The 21,511-nt window shown below is 39.5% G+C and overlaps 1 protein-coding gene across 1 annotated transcript; it reads left to right on the forward strand.

Moving 5' to 3' along the window:
• Positions 1-284: 284 nt before the first annotated feature.
• Positions 285-20,834, forward strand: LOC139744464 (uncharacterized). The gene is made up of 11 exons (XM_071654899.1): positions 285-375; positions 1,119-1,305; positions 5,767-5,976; positions 6,609-6,775; positions 7,238-7,398; positions 8,974-9,072; positions 9,548-9,749; positions 11,532-11,842; positions 15,006-15,138; positions 15,957-16,090; positions 20,733-20,834. The coding sequence occupies exons 2-11, from the start codon at positions 1,163-1,165 to the stop codon at positions 20,832-20,834; spliced, it is 1,662 nt and encodes a 553-aa protein (XP_071511000.1). The 5' UTR covers positions 285-375; positions 1,119-1,162.
• Positions 20,835-21,511: the final 677 nt, after the last annotated feature.

A 21,511-nucleotide genomic window follows, 5' to 3' on the forward strand; every position in this document is an offset into this window, starting at 1 on the left:
TTGCCCTCAGTATCAATTTTCTACCTCCATTTTCATTTGCATAGGAACCTGTCCCCACAAAGAGACCCAGACGGGGACCTGTCTCCGCCCCTGTCCCGCCCCAGAGTGGCCCTGCCACCAGATCCTCTACCAGGCAGTCTGCCAGGCTGGCCGCCAGGCAGGGCAAACCAATTCAGACCGCATCCAAGCAGCCGCAGCCTGCCCAGACCAGATCGAGGCAGCCCAATCCGGTCCAAACCAGATCCAAGAGGGAGGTTGTGAAGCAGCCGGCTGTGAATGCAAAGCCACCAAAGGAAGAGAAAGTGGAGGAGGAGGAGGAGGAGGAGGTTGAGGAAGAAAAGATTGAGTCTGGACCACAAACAGAGATTGTGCAAAGTATGGAAATTCATGTCCTGTTCACAATCTTACCACGTCATTATTCATTTCATCATCGATGATTCATTTACCTGTATAAGGCATGATAATGGAGGGTAAAAATAACATATTGTAAAGGGAAGTCAGATAGATAAAAAGTTTTCCTTCAGTGAACAGACCAATTTTAACTGTGAAGATACCCCCCCCCCCCCAAAAAAAAAAAGATAAAAAAGAAACCAAAATACTGTAAGAGCCAAGATTTACAATTGAATTACAGAAGGAGAATGCTCAAAGTCTACCAGTCATACCAATACTGAATATACTAATTAATGCAGCCTACCTAAGTAGGCTGTAACATAGGAAATATTATGATGCTACATTCTCAGCATGAAGCAATTGGAACAAGATGATGAGCTCATACACTGTTAGTTTTATTTTTTCTTTCATGTCTTCATTATTAATCATGTCAGTCTTTAGTCAAGACTTCACTGTAAATATATGAAGTGTTTGATTCTTCTTAACTGGAGATAATATGCAAATGGGGCTGCTAAGAACAAAGAAAATGATAAAATATGAGACATTCGTAATCTTAACTTCAAAAATATTCTGAGTTCTGTAGCAAGTGAGGTATCGCAGATAAGGTTTAATTTCTAATCATGGATATGTATCTTACTTCAAAATTTTTAGAATGACGCTGAGCCCGTTTTTTCGATCAAACTCATCATATGTACTAAATGTGGTAAATATTGATATCATGTCAACAGCTGAGATATCCCAGAAAGTGACGAGGCAGCGCGGCCCCACCCTGATGGACACCTTCATCCCCACTGGGTTCTCCTTCTCCATGGACCTGCCTGACATGCCGCCCTTCACCCCCATCAGCCCTGCCAGCGCCTCCAGTTTCCTCTTCCCCTTGGCAGCGGCCTCCTCTTCAGTCACTCAGAACAGGAGGTGAGCTGACAACTTTAAAGGGATGGTATAGTACTGGTGGAGATGAGAATTGGGCTTTTAACTTTTTGCGAGATACCAAGAAAATACTTATGAAATATTACAGAGCATACCATTTTAAGAGGAATTCAAAGTTTATTTGATGAAAATTGGGTTTTGAATGACTGAAACATCCAAAAACAAAGTAAAACAAAGCAGTCGTAATAAAAGGTGGGTCCCACACTTTAGTAGAATGGCTCTGTTGATGATATCTCAGCCATTTGAAAACCAATTTCCATCAAATAGATGTTGAATTCCTCATGGAATTACATGCTCTTTCACATTTCATATGAGGTTTCTCATTATCTCTACAAAAAATTAAACGGATGTTGTGGCTTTGGGGTAGAAATAACTGTTGGTTCGTGAAGAAATCTATTAAAGGTATTTCTTTGTGAGACAAACAATTATTTCCACCATACAGCCAAAGGATTCACTGCGCTGGTCACTGCGCCAATTTTCTTATCGTCAAAAGGGAAGGGAGAAGGAGATTGGTATAGTAAGTGTGAAGATAAAAGAAAACAATCTGAGGGGACTGAAATAGATACAGTGGAAACTCGATATAACGAGATGGTCGGGACCGAGTCATTTTCCTCGTTATAGCCGATATCTCGTTATATCAGTTGTCATGAAAGAAGGCATAACATAAAGACATTAATTTGCACATGTGGGACTACCCATCATATTTCAATCAATACTGGTAACTTGATATTGTGTGTGAGGGAATTACTCACCTTTATGGGTAGGAAGATGTTTTTCGCCAAGGAAATCCAATATCAAGAATGTGTTTCTTATTAATTGTAGATGTTTGAATTTATAAATTTATATAGCTTGCGATTGTATCGAGATCGTCTGTGGATTGGTATGTGGTTATCGTATGGGTGTGTGTTGTGTGGAAAGCTTGAATATGGTCTGCACAATGCTGTGTGTGTATGTGACACATTGTGTATACTATATTATGACTGCGTGTGTGTGAAGATGGGGAATTCCCTACGTAGAAGGCCAATCACAGCATCAGATTGCCTCACACCTGCTAAACGTCATGATGATGCCATGTATACAGTTATTATGGCCGTCCCACCACATTTTCTGCATGTATCAATATCGGAAGACGAAATAAAGCTTTACCGAAGGCATTTTGCTTTACCTCGCTATAGCAGGTTTGATTGACTATGTTTTTCTTTGTTTGTAAGTCACAAAATTTATCTCGTTATAGCAGTTATTTCGTTATAGCCGATCTCGCTATAAGAGTAGCATTTTACATAGACTTGTGTCGAAGGAAATTTGGGACCGGGAAAATTTCCTCGTTATAACCGATATCTCGTTATAGCAGTGTTCGTTATACCGAGTTTCCCCTGTATAATGAAATAGGTAATATTCCTATAAAAATAGGACCCCCCCCCAAAAAAAAAAAAAAAAAAAAAAGAAGAAAGAAGAAAAAACCACATTTTTGTGAGGACATTTACAAGGGCTGCCTTTCCACTTCTCTTAGGAAGGAACTGGCGTTGTTCCTAGTCTCTCCCAGGGAAGTGCCCATTCATTTCGCGTGCACAACAGTTACTTCAAATTTCCCCAATGATCATGTACACATATAGGTGTGAAGTTAAATCTAATTTGCATATATATGATATGCATGAGATTATTAATGCAGAAGTTCTGATAAAGTGCAGCTACCCAAGATATACTCCTCGTGGTTTGATATCTATATATCATGCAATATTTTATCATGAAATATTTTTCCAAATCCGTAATTGGTCCACATTAGGCAAATTATGCTGTGTGACAGTATTGCCTGACATAACTGAATGCCCTGACAGAATTTTTGCACTTTTTTTTTGTTGATTTAATACTTTATGATTCTTCTCATACGTCAGGTGCTCCACCCCATATTCAAGGGATCTTCGTAGGAGGAGGTCGCAAATGGATCAGGAAAACAAAGGTAAGCAGTAAAGATTTTGTTCAACCAATCAGAACGTGGGGATTTATCTGAGAGAATGTCTGGTTAGATTTTCCAACAAGAGTAGAATTTGGGCCAGTTCCGTGTTGCCCCCTCCCTCCTCACTCTGTACCCCATCACTTGTCAAATGTGTTTGCATGCATGTCAGCATCTGTGCAACCTGGCAAGGGTAGGGTAGTGTAAAGTGATATTCCGAAATTAGTGGAGGAGTGGCATACTGAAATCTTGTCAGAATTTGTCAAAATGTTACAGCTCTCAAAATGAGATTCAAATGAGCTGAATTTCTCAGTCCAGAGAAGAAGGCAGCCAAGATTTGTACAACCGCTTGTGTTATTTAACTTACATTAATGTAATTATGACCAGTGGTATCACATTTTGTTTTTGTTTATCATCACCCAGGAAACGGGAATGTGAGGTAACATTCTTACTTTGCATATAATATGCATTTTTTTTTGGGGGGGGGGGGGTCACCTAGGTTTGTGTGTATGATTAAATCAGATATGTATTTCACTCTAGGATTATGAAATTGTACAAAAATTCTTACTTGCTCAGTTTTTCCATCGTGTGTAGAATGATAATAGGACAAAAAGAAAGTTCCCTTTTTTCCCCATGCTGTACTCACTTTCTTTAATTTAACCCCTCTTCATCCAAGCAGACCATTGTGACTTACCGCTGACTAGCTAAGGACAAAGGAGCACAAAGCTAACATTTTGGTCTCTACTGACATCGTCAGTGAGTCAAAAGGAATGTCTGTATCTCGTCAGAGGAGGAATTCCATTGACTCGGTGTCTTTAGAAAATGGTATCTTTTGTGTTTCAGCAGGAGATCCTTCCTTGGAATTGTCTTCAAGTCCTAGTCACACCATATTGTAAGCCTGGGAATTGTTACCATTCATATGACTTGTAAAAAGGTGGAATTCTGGGGTTGAATGAGGTTCCATCGCACTAGCAAGCTGATGAAGCTGTGTTCAGTTGTGCCCCCTGTCTGTACATCAGAATAGCAAGGTACTCTTGTATTGATCTAGTGTCACGCATCGCTGAACAAACCAGTGAAGTACAGAGGAAGGAACATTTACAAGAGACAGTTGGACCACCTCAGAGAGCAGTTCAACATGTTGCCTTGGTATTGATATGTTTTATTTCTTCCTCATTCTCTGAGCATACTTTGGGATTATCACAGAGATTTTCTCAACATGTATAGCTTTACCTTGAATGATGAGAAGTGTTCTCTTTCGTGCTGTACATATGTTAGTACAAATGCACTTCTGAATGCTCTTTGAGTAGAGTTGGCTCCATTCATGTTGATTCTCTGGATTGTTTCCTCTGTCGCAGTGTTACAAATATTTGTATGATTATCCTGCAAAGTAATCGTAGAAACTGGCAAATTTTGACCGAGAAGATATCGACAAGGGTCACATAGGGTCATGTTGCAAAACCGCTTTGAAGCATTTTGTCAGTAATCTGTTATGAATTTATTTTGATCCTTGTCTCTGCAGAGTCCAAGCTACCTGCCATGGACCCACTCACCGCAGCCACAACATTCAACGTGTCCCATGCGGTGAATACAACGGCGGCAATTCCCAGCATTGGTGAAGAGAATGAGGCTAAGGAGACATCAGAGGTGGAGAAAATGGAAATTCAGACTGTGAAGGAAAATGGTCAGTGTTTTGTAGGTCATAGTATATTCATTTATCTTTTTAATTTATTTATCTATTTATTAATTGTCCCCGCCGAACGAGTTCGAGCAGGGGACTATGAAACGGGCTCCGTACGTGTGTGTGTCCGTGTGTGTGTATGTGTGTGCGTCCGTGTGTGATCAAAATGTTCAATTTGCTACTTCTCTGTCATTTATGAGCCAATTTTGATTCTGTTTGCTTTATATGATAGCACTACATGGGAGCTTTGAAACTTGTACACAGAATTTCAGTTGTGACATTTGACCTTGACCTTTGACCTATATTGTACATTTTGCTACAAAATGCTACTCCTTCGCCATTTCTAACCCGATTTCAATTCCGTTTGCTTTATGTGATGGCACTAGGTGAGGGCTTCAAAACTTCTACACAGAATTTTGACCTTTGACTTCTTTGACCTTTGACCTTGATTTTTTACCTATATTGTACATTTTGCTACAAAATGCTACTCCTTCGCCATTTCTAACCCGATTTTGATTCCGTTTGCTTTATGTGATGGCATTAGGTGAGGGCTTCAAAACTTCTACACAGAATTTTTACCTTTGACTTCTTTGACCTTTGACCTTGATTTTTTACCTATATTGTAGATTTTGCTACAGAATGCTACAATGCCCCGGCTCTATGATCTTCCTAAATAGCCCAGCCTAGTTAGGGTTAATTTGTTTCAGTATAATCTAACTCTTATCCAAATTTTGCAATCAGAATAGCTACACAAATAAAAACAAACAAAACTCTGCATTACAAAGATATGACACCCCCTCCCAATGGATAATGTAAGGAATTGTAAGACAGTGGGGATCCAAGTATCATTCCTTATTTCTTTCTTTGATACTTTTGGCACAGAAGGCGTTATTGCCACAGACAAGAAAGAAGCTGATGTTCCAGCAACCACGGCAATACCAAGCACGACAAGTGGCCCAACGCCGCCAGTAGCCGACCAAAAACCCAAACCAACTCCAGCAAGCCAGGAGGCATCGCCGAGCAAGATGTGAGGAAAAAAAAACTTATTCATTTTTTTTGCTCTTTCATTTTGAGGAGTAAATAATAAACTGATTTTCTTGATTACCCCATTTTCTGGCCTTATCACCACACAAGACTCTAACCAATTTGCAAAAAAAAAATTTTTTTAAAAATTCTCAGTTTCCATTCTTTTTTTCACTGAATAAAAGGAAAGGCTGAAGGAAAAAGGAAAATAGTTTGCAGTAATTCAGCGATTGATACTTTTTAAAGTCCTTAGAAGAAGATAAAGACACTATTAGAATAAATGGTATAAAGCAAAAAATAATTTGATGATACCATATGCACCAAATGATGGGAAAATTTAAACTTACATGACATTATCACCACATCTGATCTGCATAGTGCAATTACGATTAGAATCATAGTTCATTGTAAAAACATTTTAAGGATAAAAACTCCAAGAATGTCATATTTTTTCTGACATTTACGAATATTTCACTAGTCAATTTTGACTGTACCTAGTGTAAAATTTGACTTCTATGTGAGGTAGAGTTTCACTTTAACACTTGCGTACCTCTTGCATGGACTAATCAATACAACACCTTAATAGTGATGAAAAGGCTTTCTCACCACGAATGAAATCTCTTGATTGCATTTCAGCAAGGCGCTACATGCCGAACAGGAGAAGATGCCGCCAGCGGCCGATCAGGAGCCAGAGAAAGACGTGCCTTACTTCAAGAATCTCGTCTCCATGGAAACAGACAGGTTGCTAGGGAGATGCAAGGTCTGGGAAGACCTCATGTCCAGTGAGGATTTGTCTGATGAAGGTACGGTATCGTATCTAGGACTAAGACCGAGCAATTATTGTTTTCTGGTATGAAGAAGGTTGGCGATGCACACATAATGTACATTACTATCCACTTGTAGATGAAAATCAAACCATTATGGCTAGACTTCTCTGGATTTTTAATGGAAGGATCATTGGATATTTATGAGTTGATGACATCATCTTGTCTTATTTGCATAATGTATGGTTTTGACCAATATCACCTTTTTCAGAAGAACTAGAATTAAGAATTAGAAAATCTTGTAACTTTATAGTTTTGTGCCCAGTTTTCCTGAAGCATGATGTATCCCTGTATTTACTTGTCTACCAAAATCCACTTGAATACCAATGTGTCTTGCACTTCTTTATCAAAAACAGTGGAAACACAACATTTCCACCAAAACGAGACAGATGAAAACAGCGAGAGAATTTAACATGTCTGCCCCGATGCTCTAATTTATAGTTTGCGGTGAGATTCGCAGCGCCAGCGGTAAGGCTAAGCTCCTGATAGACCAACGCTTCAAGCAGTTCCGGGGACTGATCAATGACTGCGAGTTTGGTCTTGGGGAGAAGGCGACTCACTGCTCGGACCTCGCTGGGTTCTGGGAGATGGTGTACTTTCAGGTGAGTCAGGAAAAAGAAGAAATTTAAACATCATGAAAGAGGAAATTTTCAATTGAGGTTTTCTTCACTCTTGGCCCCGTGAAATAAAATTTGAATGTTTTTACCTCCAAAGAATAAAAAATGTGAAGTGCTTCTACGTGTAACAAGGAAACATATTTGCATGCTTTCGTTCTCGCACTATAGGCACATGTCCCGCAAAATGCACTAAAATTTCAAATTTTGTGGAAATTTCGACTTTTGCACTAAGTTATGGGGTTGTCCATGCTTTAGAATTTTAACATGTTGCATGAAAAAAAAAAATCTGAATGCTGTGCATGTCAAAAGCCTTACAAAGCAGAGTGCCATACTATTTGTATGATTTTACTCTAGGAAAAAGATAATCTCACCATGGAGTGGAATTGCTCTTTGCAGTGGCAGATCCAGGGAGGACCGCACCGGGCGCACGCCCCCCCCCCTTTATTTTTTGTTGAAACAAAAGAAATAAAAAGAAGAAATGTGGGAGAGGGGTGCGTGCACCCCCCTTTAGTTTTGTAAGTGCGCCCCCTGTTAACGGAATTCCTGGATCTGCACCTGCTTTATCGTTGCCAATCGTTAACCCTTTGTAAGCTCTGAGTGCCCAATGGCACAGAAAACCTCCATAGCTTTATCCCCACTGTCCAAAGTCCCTGGCACAAACGGGGTTGATCCTGGTGTCTTTGACATTGCCAATCCTTAAAGGGATGGTACAGTATTGGTGGAGGTGAAAATTTGGCATGTAACTTTCTGCGAGATACCAAGAAACTCCTTACGAAATAGCCCAGAGCATACCATTCTGAGACAAATTCCATGTTTATTTGATGGAAATCAGTTGTGGATTGGCTGAGACATCCAAAAACAAAGATGAATAGAATGATCATAATAAAAGTTGGGTCCCACCTTTTATTAGGATTACTCTGTGTTGGGTATCTCAGCCATTTCAAAACCAATTTTCATCAAATAAATTCCTCTGAATTCCTCTGAATTACATGATCTTTCATATCTCAGAGGAGCTCTCATTAGAAACCTGAAGAGAGGTCTCAACCAAAACTAGACGATCCCTTTAAAGGGATCGTATAGTTTTGGTTGAGACCTAATTTCAGGTTTCTAACATTGTTTGTGCGATAATGAGAAACCTGTTATGAAATATGAAAGAGCATGTAATTCTATGAGGAATTCAACATTTATTTGATGAAAATTGGTTTTGAAATGGCTGAGATATAAAAAAAGAGCGATTCTAATAAAGAGTGGGACCCACATTTTATTACAATCGCTTTGTTTTACTTTGTTTTTGGATGTTTCAGTCATTCCAAACCCGATTTTCATCAAATAAACTGAGTTCCTCTTAAGATGGTATGCTCTGTACTATATCATACATGTTTTCTAGGTATCTCGCAAAAAGTTAAAAACCCGATTCTCATCTCCACCAATACTTTACCATCCCTTTAACCCTTTGTGTCCTTTGAGTTCTGAGTGGCACAGAAAACCCCATAGCATTGTCCGCACTGTCCAAAGTTCCTGGCACAGAGAGGATTAATCCTAGAGTCCTTTCATCGACAGGTGGAAGATGTTGATGCCCTCTTCAAGGAGCTGGAGACGCTGAAGGCCAATGGTTGGAAGAGAGAAGAGAAGATTGAGACCAAACCCAAAGTCATCAAGGTAAAGAGGGGGGCAAAAATGCACCCCTCCATCTCCTCTTGATACCACGCCTAACTTTTACATGTACTGTTTCTATTGTTTCTGCTGTCTCTCTTTAAATGAGGGGCTGTCTTTACCAGTGATCCTTTAGCGCTCAGCTTGATAATGGGACTTCTGGTACCTTAAATAGAAATTGCTGAAGAAATGCTTCATGAGATACAAAAAAAAAAAAAATGAATGAATTTTGACATTAAAATTAGTGTTGACTCACGCATATGTGCAGTGTTTATTGCCTCCATAGGGGAGACGTATACCTTTTTAGGTGTAAACCAAACAAATTCACAAATAAAGAACCAGTTTTAACTGCATGAGATTTGCAGCCTCTTATTTGATTTGTTTTGTTTTTATATGTAGACAAAACAAATACATGCAAGTATAGTCCTAGTTCAAATGCAAGATTCACTATCCCTTGTGTTTCTTTTTTATTTGTTTTTAGAAGAAGAAACCAATCACCAAGAAACCTGCAGCTGCTTCGTCGGCAGCCGGACGAAATGCTGCTCGAGAAAGGCTGATGGCAGCCAAGGCAGCGATGAAGGCGAAAGCTACCCGCAAGGCGGAGGCGGAGAAAGTAGTCTTTGAGGGTGGTTTCTTCAAGGTTGAGAGTCCTGCCCGAAAGGCTGTCAGGGAACACTGTGGGGGTAAGGAAGTTCTCCTCCTACACCCTTTGGAAATTTACTGGAATCCTGTAGGTTTTTAATGTGCTGATATTAACCTGTTCCTTACGGGAACCTGGTATGCCAGGTTCCCGTGGGAGCAACTGATATACGGGAACCGGGTCTACCAGGTTCCCAAAATGAAGACAAGAGTTCCTGCTTTAGTGGCCTAAATTCATGTTTCTCTGTGTTAAAATGCCCAGAAAAGTGGGTTTGATAAAAAGATCAGAGTTTATTCTATCAGCATTTGTTCTCCTATTTGAAAAATGCGTATTTCACAGTATTATGTACCTTTTTCCTGATTTAGTTTATCGCTTGTTCTGCTGTAAACTCGTAGGAACATGTACATAGCGATCAAGGCTGAGATCAGTTAGATATCTAGCTTCGCTGACCCCTGTCACCTCATTCAGGTACCTGGTTTTGTGTAGAATAAAACATTCTGAGAGCTCATCAGCCCACGCTCTATTCATACCTCGCACCCAATCGATATTTCCATTGGTCACTGGCACATGTAGTTGACCGTGGAAAGGGGGATACATGTACCACTTGACTGCCTTCACACAGGTGGATTACCAACCTGTCTGCCTCTCTGTCGACGGGCAAAAAGAATCTCGTTTGGGGGCATTAAAGGCACTCAGAGAATTGCGGAAGGAACGGGTTACAGGGGAAATGTTTGTGATTTGGCAGGGGAGGAGGAGGGAACGTAATTGTAATATAGTTATATTGCACAGTTGTTTGCTGTTGTCATTAAACCATAAAGATTGTAATGTTGAAAGGATGCAAATTTAGGTCATTCCCCAAATATGGAATGACAAAGTCAGTATTAATGCTGTTTCACATTACAGTACCGGGATCTCATTTAGATCTTTAATGCATTGCATAAACTGCAAATCCACATCATTTTAATGTTGACTTTGAAAAGGCAAAATGAGAAAGAGAAAGAGAATTGATAGAAGTTTCAATCAAAGTAGAACATGAAATGAGAAAGTTGTGGAATTTCAAAGTTTTGTGCTTTCACCAGAACTGCAAAAACTTGAATCGGCTATAACATCATCTAACAACTCTATCATCAAATTATACACAATTGTAATGTCAAATTGTTTGTTTGGACATTGATTAAGCAGCTGCAAACTCTTTCCCTGAAATATCCCTATTTATTACCAGGTGATTACAAGACTCCTACGATTTGGTGCTAGGGCTACATCTTGTTCATGCTGATATCATTTCAATGCAGAAAATTGAGCAAAGATTCGTCTTCCGTTACGGGAGTCTCTTTGGGTGATGACGTCACCACTTCAGGCATTTTGAATAATATAATACTAAAACCAGAAACATTCGCGACATCAAACTTTTTGCAAATTGGAGCCTATAGCCTTTTTGCGGCATGAAGCTTTTGTGAATTGGGACTGGAATTTAATACAATTTGTAGGCAAAAACTTTCATGAGACAGTGTATTTTACTTTTCCAAATCTTGGCTTCTCATGAAATTTTTGAAAGTTTTAATGCAAGTGAAAATTTCTATTCAAATTGATGAAATTCTTCTTTCAAGTTGTTTTTGTTGCATCTGATTGATAGATTGCCCCACATTGATCTACGTCGATGTAGGGCAATTTGTCAATCAGTTGCAATGTAACTTTGTGGTTGATACAGAAAATATCAGCGTTTTATGTGAACCTGAGAAACCTCAGAATTTCATGACTCCATTTTTTTTTTGATTCTCAACTGATTGGTGTGTGTGTTTGTCACTCTCTGATGTCCTCCCCACAGCCGGATCACCATTCAAAACTTCCAAACATGCCACACCCTCTTCCAGGGCAGCCTCGCCCAGAGTCCACACCCCACGACTACTGGCCACGCCCAGAAATTCCCCTGCTGCAGCAGGTGCAACCACCACCACCACCACCACACCCAAAGTCTCCCACAACACCCCGACCGTGGCCCAGCTGTTCTCCCCTCTGGTGGAGCCGAGGCGCTCGCTGCGTACCAAGCTGTGCGGCGAGATCAGCAAGCTTGTTCTCAGCGACAAGAAGGCCACACCCACCAGAAGGACGGCCTCTGTTGTCAACAAGGAGAATGAGGTCAGTGTTTGCTAGAAGAAAGTCTCAAACGGTTTTGCGTAATACAGTGCACTCGCGTTATAACGAAATTCTCGGGACCGGCAGTTTTCTTTCGTTATAACGAAATTTCTTTATAACCGAACAAATACAATATAACGAAAACAAGGAAACCACGCATGTATATCATATTCTGTTTGCTGAATACTCATCATACACTGGAAAGCTATGTGAAATGGGATGGGATTATCGTATTACAATATCAAACGCAAGTTCCCCTCAGAAACTGTGCGTGACACAAGGAGCGAACACACAGTGATATGAACGCTATAAATGCTTGTTCCGCTATGTATTTTCGAAAGCAATTCGCATTTCGTTATAACGGAGCACATTTGTTTTGTTTTTCTTCGTTAGTGGCGCTCGGAAAAGACTTCGTTATAACGAAAATTTCGTTATAACCGTGGTCGTGATAAGCGAATTTTGTACCATAGACTCTAATGGTGTTAATTTTGGGACCAGACGTTTTACTTCGTTATAACAAAATTTCGTTATAACCGTGTTCATGGTAACGGGAGTGCACTGTACTCTATTATTCTTCTGTCATGTTTGCAGTGTCCACTTTTGATTTGGAAAAGACCTCAAGTAATAGAGACTCTTGAATAAACATTACTGGTTCTGCAAACTCACCTAAGGCTTTTGAGCTTTAATCAGTCTGTCTCATGTTCAAATGGCACATATTCACTCATTAGCTACCACCTGCAGGGTGCTACATAACTTTTTTTCACCACTCGTCCGGTCGGGCAAGCATAATTTTGTATTGTTACAGAACACTTGCCTGAACACGAATTTTACTTGCCCAAAAGAGAGTCCAAAAATATAAGAAAGTGATGAAAAAAATCACTTGTAAGTCAAGGGCTAAATATGTTACAGTCGTTTGAAGAATAGTACGCATTCATTCGCACGCTTAAATACATTAGAGCGCCAAACTTGGTTTGATTGGATGGTGGTGTTATTTCTGCTATGATGTCAAACACAACAACTTCTTTTACATTTGGTAATATAGAGGTGGGCTATAGAGGGTCAATTTTAGGTCATATTTTCAGAACATGCTCATCACACCTTAGTTTGATGACTTTTTGCCTACTGACACCATTTTTGAAAAAAAGAATGAAAAAAATGCAAAATCCGGGGTGCCCCGGCCGAAATCGTAAAAAATCCAAGATGGCCGCCGTTTTGGCTTTAAAAAGACATTTTTGGCCATAACTCGGCTATTTTTCGGTCTATTGTGATGGTTTTGGTGTCTAACCCCATGTTTTAGGGGTCAAGGAAATGGATTATCATGATAATTTTAGTGGGAAACCTAAGCTTCTACATAAGACTAACCTTTTTCCCATATTTAGGGTTAAATTTCCTTCTCCTTTACCCCTACCCCAACCGCCATTTTTTGCCTTTTTTTTCCGCATTTTTTTCCGGTCATGTTAACTACCATACTTTTAATAACAAGTTCTAGCAATCCATTTGTTTTTCTACTGACAATACAGCAAGAAATATACAAATAACTTACGGTATACATGTATGTGTCATGCCAATACTGGTCATGTGGCTGGTGCATTCAGAATGCATGGTAACTGTGGATCCAGTATTAAATACTGTAGCTGCTTTATAGTGTCCATTAACATTTTGGTCCTAAGACCTTTAACAATATAAATAAATAGATATGATAATGAATAATAACAAATAGCTTACATTATACATGGTTTACATACTTGTATGTGTCATGCACATATCGGTATATAGTGTGGCTTGTGCATTCAGGATGCATGGTACAGTACATTGTAACAGAAGTCAGTACAGTGCTTATACTGTATATCTGCTTTGTAGTGCTGATAAACATTTGGTTTTCATACTTGTAGTGCATGACACATATGTAAACCATGTATAATGTAAGTTATTTGTATTTCTTGCTGTATTGTTGCAAGAAAACACCATATTGATAGCTAGAACTTGTTATTAAGAGTATGGAAGTAGTTAACATGACTTGAAAAAAATACGGAAAAAAGTGCAAAAAATGGCGGTTGGGGTAGGGATAAAGGAGAAGGAACATTTATTCTTATATCTATTTATTCATATTGTTAAGGGTCTTAGGACCAAAATGTTAATGGTCACTATAAAGCAGATACAGTATTTAGTACTGGTTCCACAGTTACCATGCATTCTGAATGCACCAGCCACATACCAGTATCGGCGCATGACACATACATGTATACCGTAAGTTATTTGTATATTTCTTGCTGTATTGTCGGTAGAAAAAAAAATGGATTGCTAGAACTTGTTATTGAAAGTATGGTAGTTAACATGACTTGAAAAAAATGTGGGAAAAAAAGGCAAAAAATGGTGGTTGGGGTAGGGGTAAAGGAGAAGGAAATTTAACCCTAAATATGGGTAAAAGGTTAGTTTCATGTAGAAGCTTAGGTTTTAAACTAAAATTATCATGATAATCCATTTCTTTGACCCCTAAAACATGGGGTTAAACACCAAAATCATCACAATAGACCAAAAAATAGCCGAGTTATGGCCAAAAATGTCTTTTTAAAGCCAAAACGGCGGCCATCTTGGATTTTTTACGATTTCGGCCGGGGCACCCCGGATTTTGCATTTTTTCCGTTCTTTTTTTCAAAAATGGTGTCAGTAGGCAAAAAGTCATCAAACTAAGGTGTGATGAGCATGTTCTGAAAATGTCACCCTCTATAGCCCACCTCTAGTAATAATGATAAAGATGGTTAAGATGGTAATAATGATATTAATACACTGTATTATGATAATAACTCCCAATAGTACTGCTGCTGAGACTAAAGCTACTCAACTACCATAACTGGCCATTTATTATGGGATGCATGTTGCACCCAAGTTCCTCCATGATAGCTCTTTGGAATCTGCCTGATTTTGATATGTAATTACTGGCAGCCCTGTGGAAATGTTTTTATACACCTTAGTAAAGAGGAGTGCTGTATGTAAAGTGTCATGCTAAAGGCAGAAGTGCCATATAGAAGTACCATACAGCAAGGCATGAACCTCGGCCCTTCAGAATAGAAGTTCATGTGCAAACCACTCGACCACAACACTTCCATGCATAACCATCGAATGAAGTCTGATTTTTAAATGGTTGCTCTGAACTGGTTCCTTGCAGATGGACATGTCACTGTATCTCCAGCCGAGCATGTCTGTGGTGGATTTGAACCAGCAGGCTGAGGACCTCATGGTGACCGAACCTGTGGACCAGCTGGAGCAACTTGGGGCGCGCTCTCCCGCCAAGAACCTGAGTGAGTTTGACCCTCCCCGGGAGAATTTCCCGCACGGATACATCAGTTTAAGTGTAGAAATCAACCATGCTTTCTTGTGAGGGTGCTATGACCTACTATGCTAAATCTTCAGAGTATGTGGAGTTCTTTGGAAAATAAAAGTGTGTACATACAATAGTGTGGGTCAGGATCAATGAATAACCACTCAAAATTGAGGCTTCTAACTCACACTCCAGTGCCAACAGCCAGAATTTATCCTTGTTCAAGAACTGATACAGCACCAAGCCAGAAGCTATACAATTTTGATCAACTGATATAGTGCACTCCTGTTATATAACGAACACACTTGTAATGAAATTCTGGTTACTGTACTACGAAGTAAATTTCAAGCCGCAACATTATCTACTCCATGCATTTTTATTGTTTATCAGTTTGGTCATAACGAAATTTCTATATAGCGAAAGAAAACTGCCGGTCCCGAGGACTTTGTTATAACGAGAGTCCGGTGTAGATCATTTGGACAGCCATGACAGCTATTTGAGTTCCCCCCAGTTATCCAATGACATCAACATAATGTGCCAATCAAAACAGCCAAACTTTCTAAATGCTTGTCTAACTTTGCTCAAAGCATGGCTTGTGTCAGTTTTGATTACACCGATTCAATCAAAACAGACTACATGTAATAGTTATTCTGCTCAGACCATAACTTATCTGTCAAGTTGATTTGATGCTCGTCAAACTGCCTTGCCCAAAAGTCATTATATCTACATTGTATGCTTGGGCTAGAAAAACACCAAATCCCATCAGTAGTGAACACACCTCTTTGATAATTCTCACAGGATCAAGGCGCTCTCTGGCGAAGGCAGCAGATCCTGTCTCTCCCGCCGTCGCAACGAGAAGTCAGGCCCTTCGCAACAGCACCAACACCCTAGGAACCAGCTTGTGCAGTCCATCGAGGAGAAAGACCAGAAAGGTACGATTCTAGAAGACGTTGGGAAAATACACTGTACATCTTCCAACCCTTACACTACCTACCAATCAAATTTTTCACACAGTTTATGGCATGTATTTGCACCACTAGACACTAGTTTCTCCTATTACTGATATGTTTATTTATTAGTAATTTGTTTGTTTATTCATTTATTTATTCATTTATCATCTATCTATCTATCTATCTATCTATCTATCTATCTATCTATCTATCTATCTATTTAATTAAATATTCACTTATTCCTGCTCCATTTATTCATAAATTCATTATTCATTGCATGTTCATTTTATTAAGCATTGTGGCATAACTCGTTGAACAGTATGAAGCTATACAGCCAGACTTGTGTTTTGTGCTGACATGCTGCAATTGCTGCGTTGAAAAAGAATAAATGAATGAAATTAATCTTATCCAAATATAGCCTCTCTTAAATGACACAAGGACATGTTAAAGGACAAGTTCACCTTCATAGACACGTGGGTTGAGAGAATGCAGCAATATTAGTAGAACACATATCCGTTCAAAAGTTATGAATTTTTGAAGTTTCTGCTCAGTCACGGCTGGATGAGAAGACTACTATAGCTTGTGATGTCATATGAGTACAACTATATAAAGAAAGTATAAAGAAAATTCAAGATATTCTCACTTTTCTCACATAATAAAAGAACACTCGACTTCTCTCTTTCAGAAGTCAGGGGGAATAATATTACCCCTAACATAAGTCAGTAACAAGTCGAGGAAATGTGCACTTTATTCAAAAAGTCAAGTTTTGTGAAATTGTCTTTTCATTTTCCTTGTATCGTTGTACGCATGTGACATCATACTCTGTAGTAGTCTTCTCCTCCAGCAGTGATTGTACAGATATTTTAACAATTCATAACTTTTGAACGGATTGTCGGATTTCCCCAAACTTTCACTGATGTGTTCTACTAACATTGTTGCCTTCACTCAATCCACATGTATATGAAGGTGAACTTGTCCTTTAATCTTGAAAAGGATAGAGATGTTATAGGACTTGTGTTTGCTTCCTTTAGAATCCTCTCTTGACTTTATTTGATATCAACATCTAAATGAAAAAAAAAAAGTTTCACCTTTGATGGACTAGTCTGTCTTCCCACTGTAACAGTGGTGTTTTGTTTGTATTCTTAAACTTTATTAGACAACACCTTAAAAAAAATGTAACTATCCGATTAGTTGATTGCCCATCACGTGACATCAGGTTAAAATTTCCATCGCATGCTGTGACTGTCAGCCGTGCAATTTTGTTTGAGCAAAAATGGATAGTGCATGGCTGACGTCAACCATTTCCATTGACTCCCGTTTTGAACTCGCGATTGACTCAAAATTGTTGTTCTATTACATGGCTTTGATGTCACACTAAACAAACATTTGCCTCTTACAAGCACGCGCATACTTTTGACACTCATTTTTGTAAACAACTTCAACTGATCGGCTTCGCGTACTTACGTACACGGTGACTGTGTCTGTGCTACTACTCATTCGCCTTTCACGAAAAATGGTTGCCATTTATGTGCTAAATTCAAGAATCCGTGTGGACCACATCTGTTGACGTTGGAGGTGTTGTATTAAAACAAATAGTGTATGGTCTTTATTCATGCAATGGAACAAGATTTTGCACTTGGTGAGAGATGAGGTGCACTATTCAACTCAGCTTCACCTCGTTGAATAGAGCGCCTCTCTATCTTTTACCTCGTGCGAAATTTTTTACCATTCACTACTTTATACGCTATATATTTCGCAGGGGTTTTATTTTCGCGAATTTCGCGAGTCGGGAGCTATTCGCAAAATTAACAACACGCGAAAATATTACCTTCCAAAATGAATCCCTTGCCCTGATGATACGAACATTTCAGTACAGTGGAAACTCGATATAACGAGATGGTCGGGACCGAGTCATTTTCCTCGTTATAGCCTATATCTCGTTATATCAGTAGGCATAAAAGAAGGCATAGAATAAAGACATTAATTTGCACATGTGGGACTACCCATCATATTTCAATCAATACTGATAACTTGATATTGTGTGTGAGGGAATTACTCACCTTTATGGGTAAGAAGATGTTTTTCGCCAAGGAAATCCAATATTAAGAATGTATTTCTTATTAATTGTAGATGTTTGAATTTGTAAATTTATATAGCTTGCGATTGTATGAAGATCGTCTGTGGATTGGTATGTGGTTATCGTATGGGTGTGTGTTGTGTGGAAAGCTTGAATATGGTCTGCACAATGCTGTGTGTGTATGTGACACATTCTGTATGTACATTATGACTGCGTGTGTGTGAAGACGGGGAATTCCCTAAGTAGAAGGCCAATCACAGCATCAGATTGCCTCACACCTGCTAAACGTCATGATGATGTCATGTATATATGGCCGTCCCACCACATTCTCTGCATGTATCAGTGTGCGTGTACACACACACTTCACACGTACAACATGCAGTGCTAGCTGGAGTGCACTGAAGAAAATGATTATGTGTATACAAGACAGTTTTTGGCGCATCAAGCTTTACAATCTCGGAAGATGATAGCACAGGCGAAATAAAGCTTTACCGAAGGCATTTTGCTTTACCTCGCTATAGCAGGTTTGATTTACTATGTTTTTCTTTGTTTGGAAGTCACAAAATTTATCTCGTTATAGCCGATCTCGCTATAAGAGTAGCATTTTACATAGACTTGTGTGGAAGGAAATTTGGGACCGAGAAAATTTCCTCGTTATAACCGATGTCTCGTTATAGCAGTGTTCGTTATACCGAGTTTCCCCTGTACTAGTATACCATGTCATGGCTCATGACGCAAATCTCTCGTTTGAAGAGGCTACACCCCCGTAAATAATGCCAGTGCATATCTTGGCAATCAATGACTTAAAATCAAAGATATAAAACACCTGTTTCTTGACCCTGGCCTAATCTAAGCATCAGTCATCGCCACAGCGCCACAGGAGGGGGGGGGGGGGCACCGCGAGAGGAGGAGATTGTTTTGGTTTTGGCATGGGCTATGTAGCTCCATGGTGCGTGTTCCCTCTCTCCCCCTCGCTCTCCCTCTCTCTCTCTCTCTCTCTCTCTCTCTCCCTCTCTCTCTCTTTCTCAATGATCCAGTCAGCAGGCTGATTGTAACCAGGGAGGTAGTCTCACCTCCCCGTTGTAACTCACTGCCAAATAGCAGTGAGTTACCACCGGCAAACTGGCAATGCTCTCCTTCTTATTCCTGTATTTTCGTTATTTACGGGTCAATTTTTTTCGTTCGAAATGTAAAATGGATGACCATAGAATTTCTCAATAGAATTTAAAATTGAAAACTTTAGAAAGGATAAAGAAAATTGAGTTCACTTTGAATGGTCTGCCACAGGCAGATATCCTTATCATGCTCTTACGTAATACGACAGCTGCTTTCTCAATGATCCAGTCAGCAGGCTGATTGTAACCAGGGAGGTAGTCTCACCTCCCCGTTGTAACTCACTGCCAAATAGCACATTGTCAGCACCGGCAAACTGGCAATGCTCTCCTTCTTATTCCTGTATTTTCGTTATTTACAGGTCAATTTTTTTCGTTCGAAATGTAAAATGGATGACCATAGAATTTCTAAATAGAATATAAAATTGAAAACTTTAGAAAGGATAGAGAAAATTGAGTTCACTTTGAATGGTCTGCCACAGGCAGATATCCTTATCATGCTCTTACGTAATACGACAGCTGCTTTCTCAATGATCCAGTCAGCAGGCTGATTGTAACCAGGGAGGTAGTCTCACCTCCCCGTTGTAACTCACTGCCAAATAGCACATTGTCAGCACCGGCAAACTGGCAATGCTCTCCTTCTTATTCCTGTATTTTCGTTATTTACGGGTCAATTTTTTTCGTTCGAAATGTAAAATGGATGACCATAGAATTTCTCAATAGAATATAAAATTGAAAACTTTAAAAAGGATAGAGAAAATTGAGTTCACTTTGAATGGTCTGCCACAGCTAGGCAGATATCCTTATCGTGCTCTTACGTAATACGACAGCTGCTGGAGTCATCAAACCCTGGCTTGGCCTCCAGGTTTGTCACGCCTGAGCAGAAAGTTTATTTGCAATGGACAAATACTTCGACTCCCAACTCCCAAACGAAAAATCTTGAAAGCGGTATAGCACCCCACTTTCTTAGGTGGAAGTTGGGGTCTCGCCTCAAACGAGGGATTGACGGCATGTTACCGAACAGATCATACTGGCTAAGCTTGTTTACGTACATATAGCACGTCCACGTCTACTTACGAATACTGTAGACAGCCAATCCATTATCGCAAGGGGACCACTCGTCAGAAATCTAGCGCGATGGACTTAACCACTTCAAAAATGTTGAATTCTAACTTACTAGTTCGCAGAGTTTGGTAAGTTTTTTTTTCATGCAGTGTATAACTAGTATCATTCTTATTTGCTAGTAAGTTGAAAATTCACACTTTCTTTGCCACTTCACATTTTCTCTGGCCCCCAATAGCGAATGTAAACACTCGCGAAAATGTGTGACAGCGGCAATTTGCGAAAATTTATGTACGCGAAAATTATAGCGTACACAGTATTTGTATAAAGTCATCACATGCTGGTCTTCTTGTCCCCCTCTTTCTTCTTCCAGAGTTCACTTGGGTTTGGCCTCGGTGCCGCCGCATCTCTCTTCACTCCCTCGACCACGCCCGTGCCATGTGAGGTGGTCGACGACCTGATCTCCTTCGACTAACTGCTTCTTCATTGCTCAAAATACTGCAGGGCACGGAAAATACTCTTTTTTTCCCCAATTTGTATTATGACACATGTCTAATGCAAGTAAAATTGATGTCACATGTTCATGTACCTTTCAGAGGTTATAGGGAATCCCAAATGAGACCAGAATGTTCCACCTCGTGTTTGATGGGGGAGTGCATATATCTCTGTGTCTATGTTGGACACAAATTGAATATCCCTTTAATAACAAGGAGCAATTTTCGTGGAGAAAAATTTAACAGTTTACAGTATTTCTGAGTTCTATCTGTGTAACAAGAGTGAACACATTTAAAGGTGCTATGCATGTATAATAGTCACCTCTAAATGAAGAATGTAAAAATAAGCCCTTAAAGATGATGTTTATAAATTCAATTAAACTCAGGATACAGTGGTCCATGGTATTGGGATAAAATGCTTGTTGCTCATCAGGTGTTTTATGTCATCAGTAGCAATATACAGTATTAGAAACAAGAACTTACATTCCACCGAGACCAGAAGATAGAGCTTGTGATAATGATTAAACCCGCAGTGTAGAGGTCTAATATCAACTGTAGATTTCATTCATCATATGAGGCATTTTGTTGTACCATTGCACAAAATCCATAAGAGAAATAGGAAAACATTTCATTGGGACCACACAGCAGTTTGTTTACA

This window comes from Diadema antillarum, unplaced genomic scaffold, assembly GCF_040938485.1.
Source record: "Diadema antillarum isolate AM-2024a unplaced genomic scaffold, OU_Dant_1.0 seq00001177_RagTag, whole genome shotgun sequence".
Lineage (NCBI taxonomy): Eukaryota > Metazoa > Echinodermata > Echinoidea > Diadematoida > Diadematidae > Diadema > Diadema antillarum.

Bases quoted from the DNA above. Each gene is read 5' to 3' on its own strand.
- LOC139744464 (XM_071654899.1), top strand. From the start codon at position 1,163: ATGGACACCTTCATCCCCACTGGGTTCTCCTTCTCCATGGACCTGCCT. The intron at 6,776-7,237 runs GTACGGTATCGT...TCTAATTTATAG, and splicing joins TGAGGATTTGTCTGATGAAG to TTTGCGGTGAGATTCGCAGC. The intron at 9,073-9,547 runs GTAAAGAGGGGG...ATTTGTTTTTAG, and splicing joins CCAAACCCAAAGTCATCAAG to AAGAAGAAACCAATCACCAA.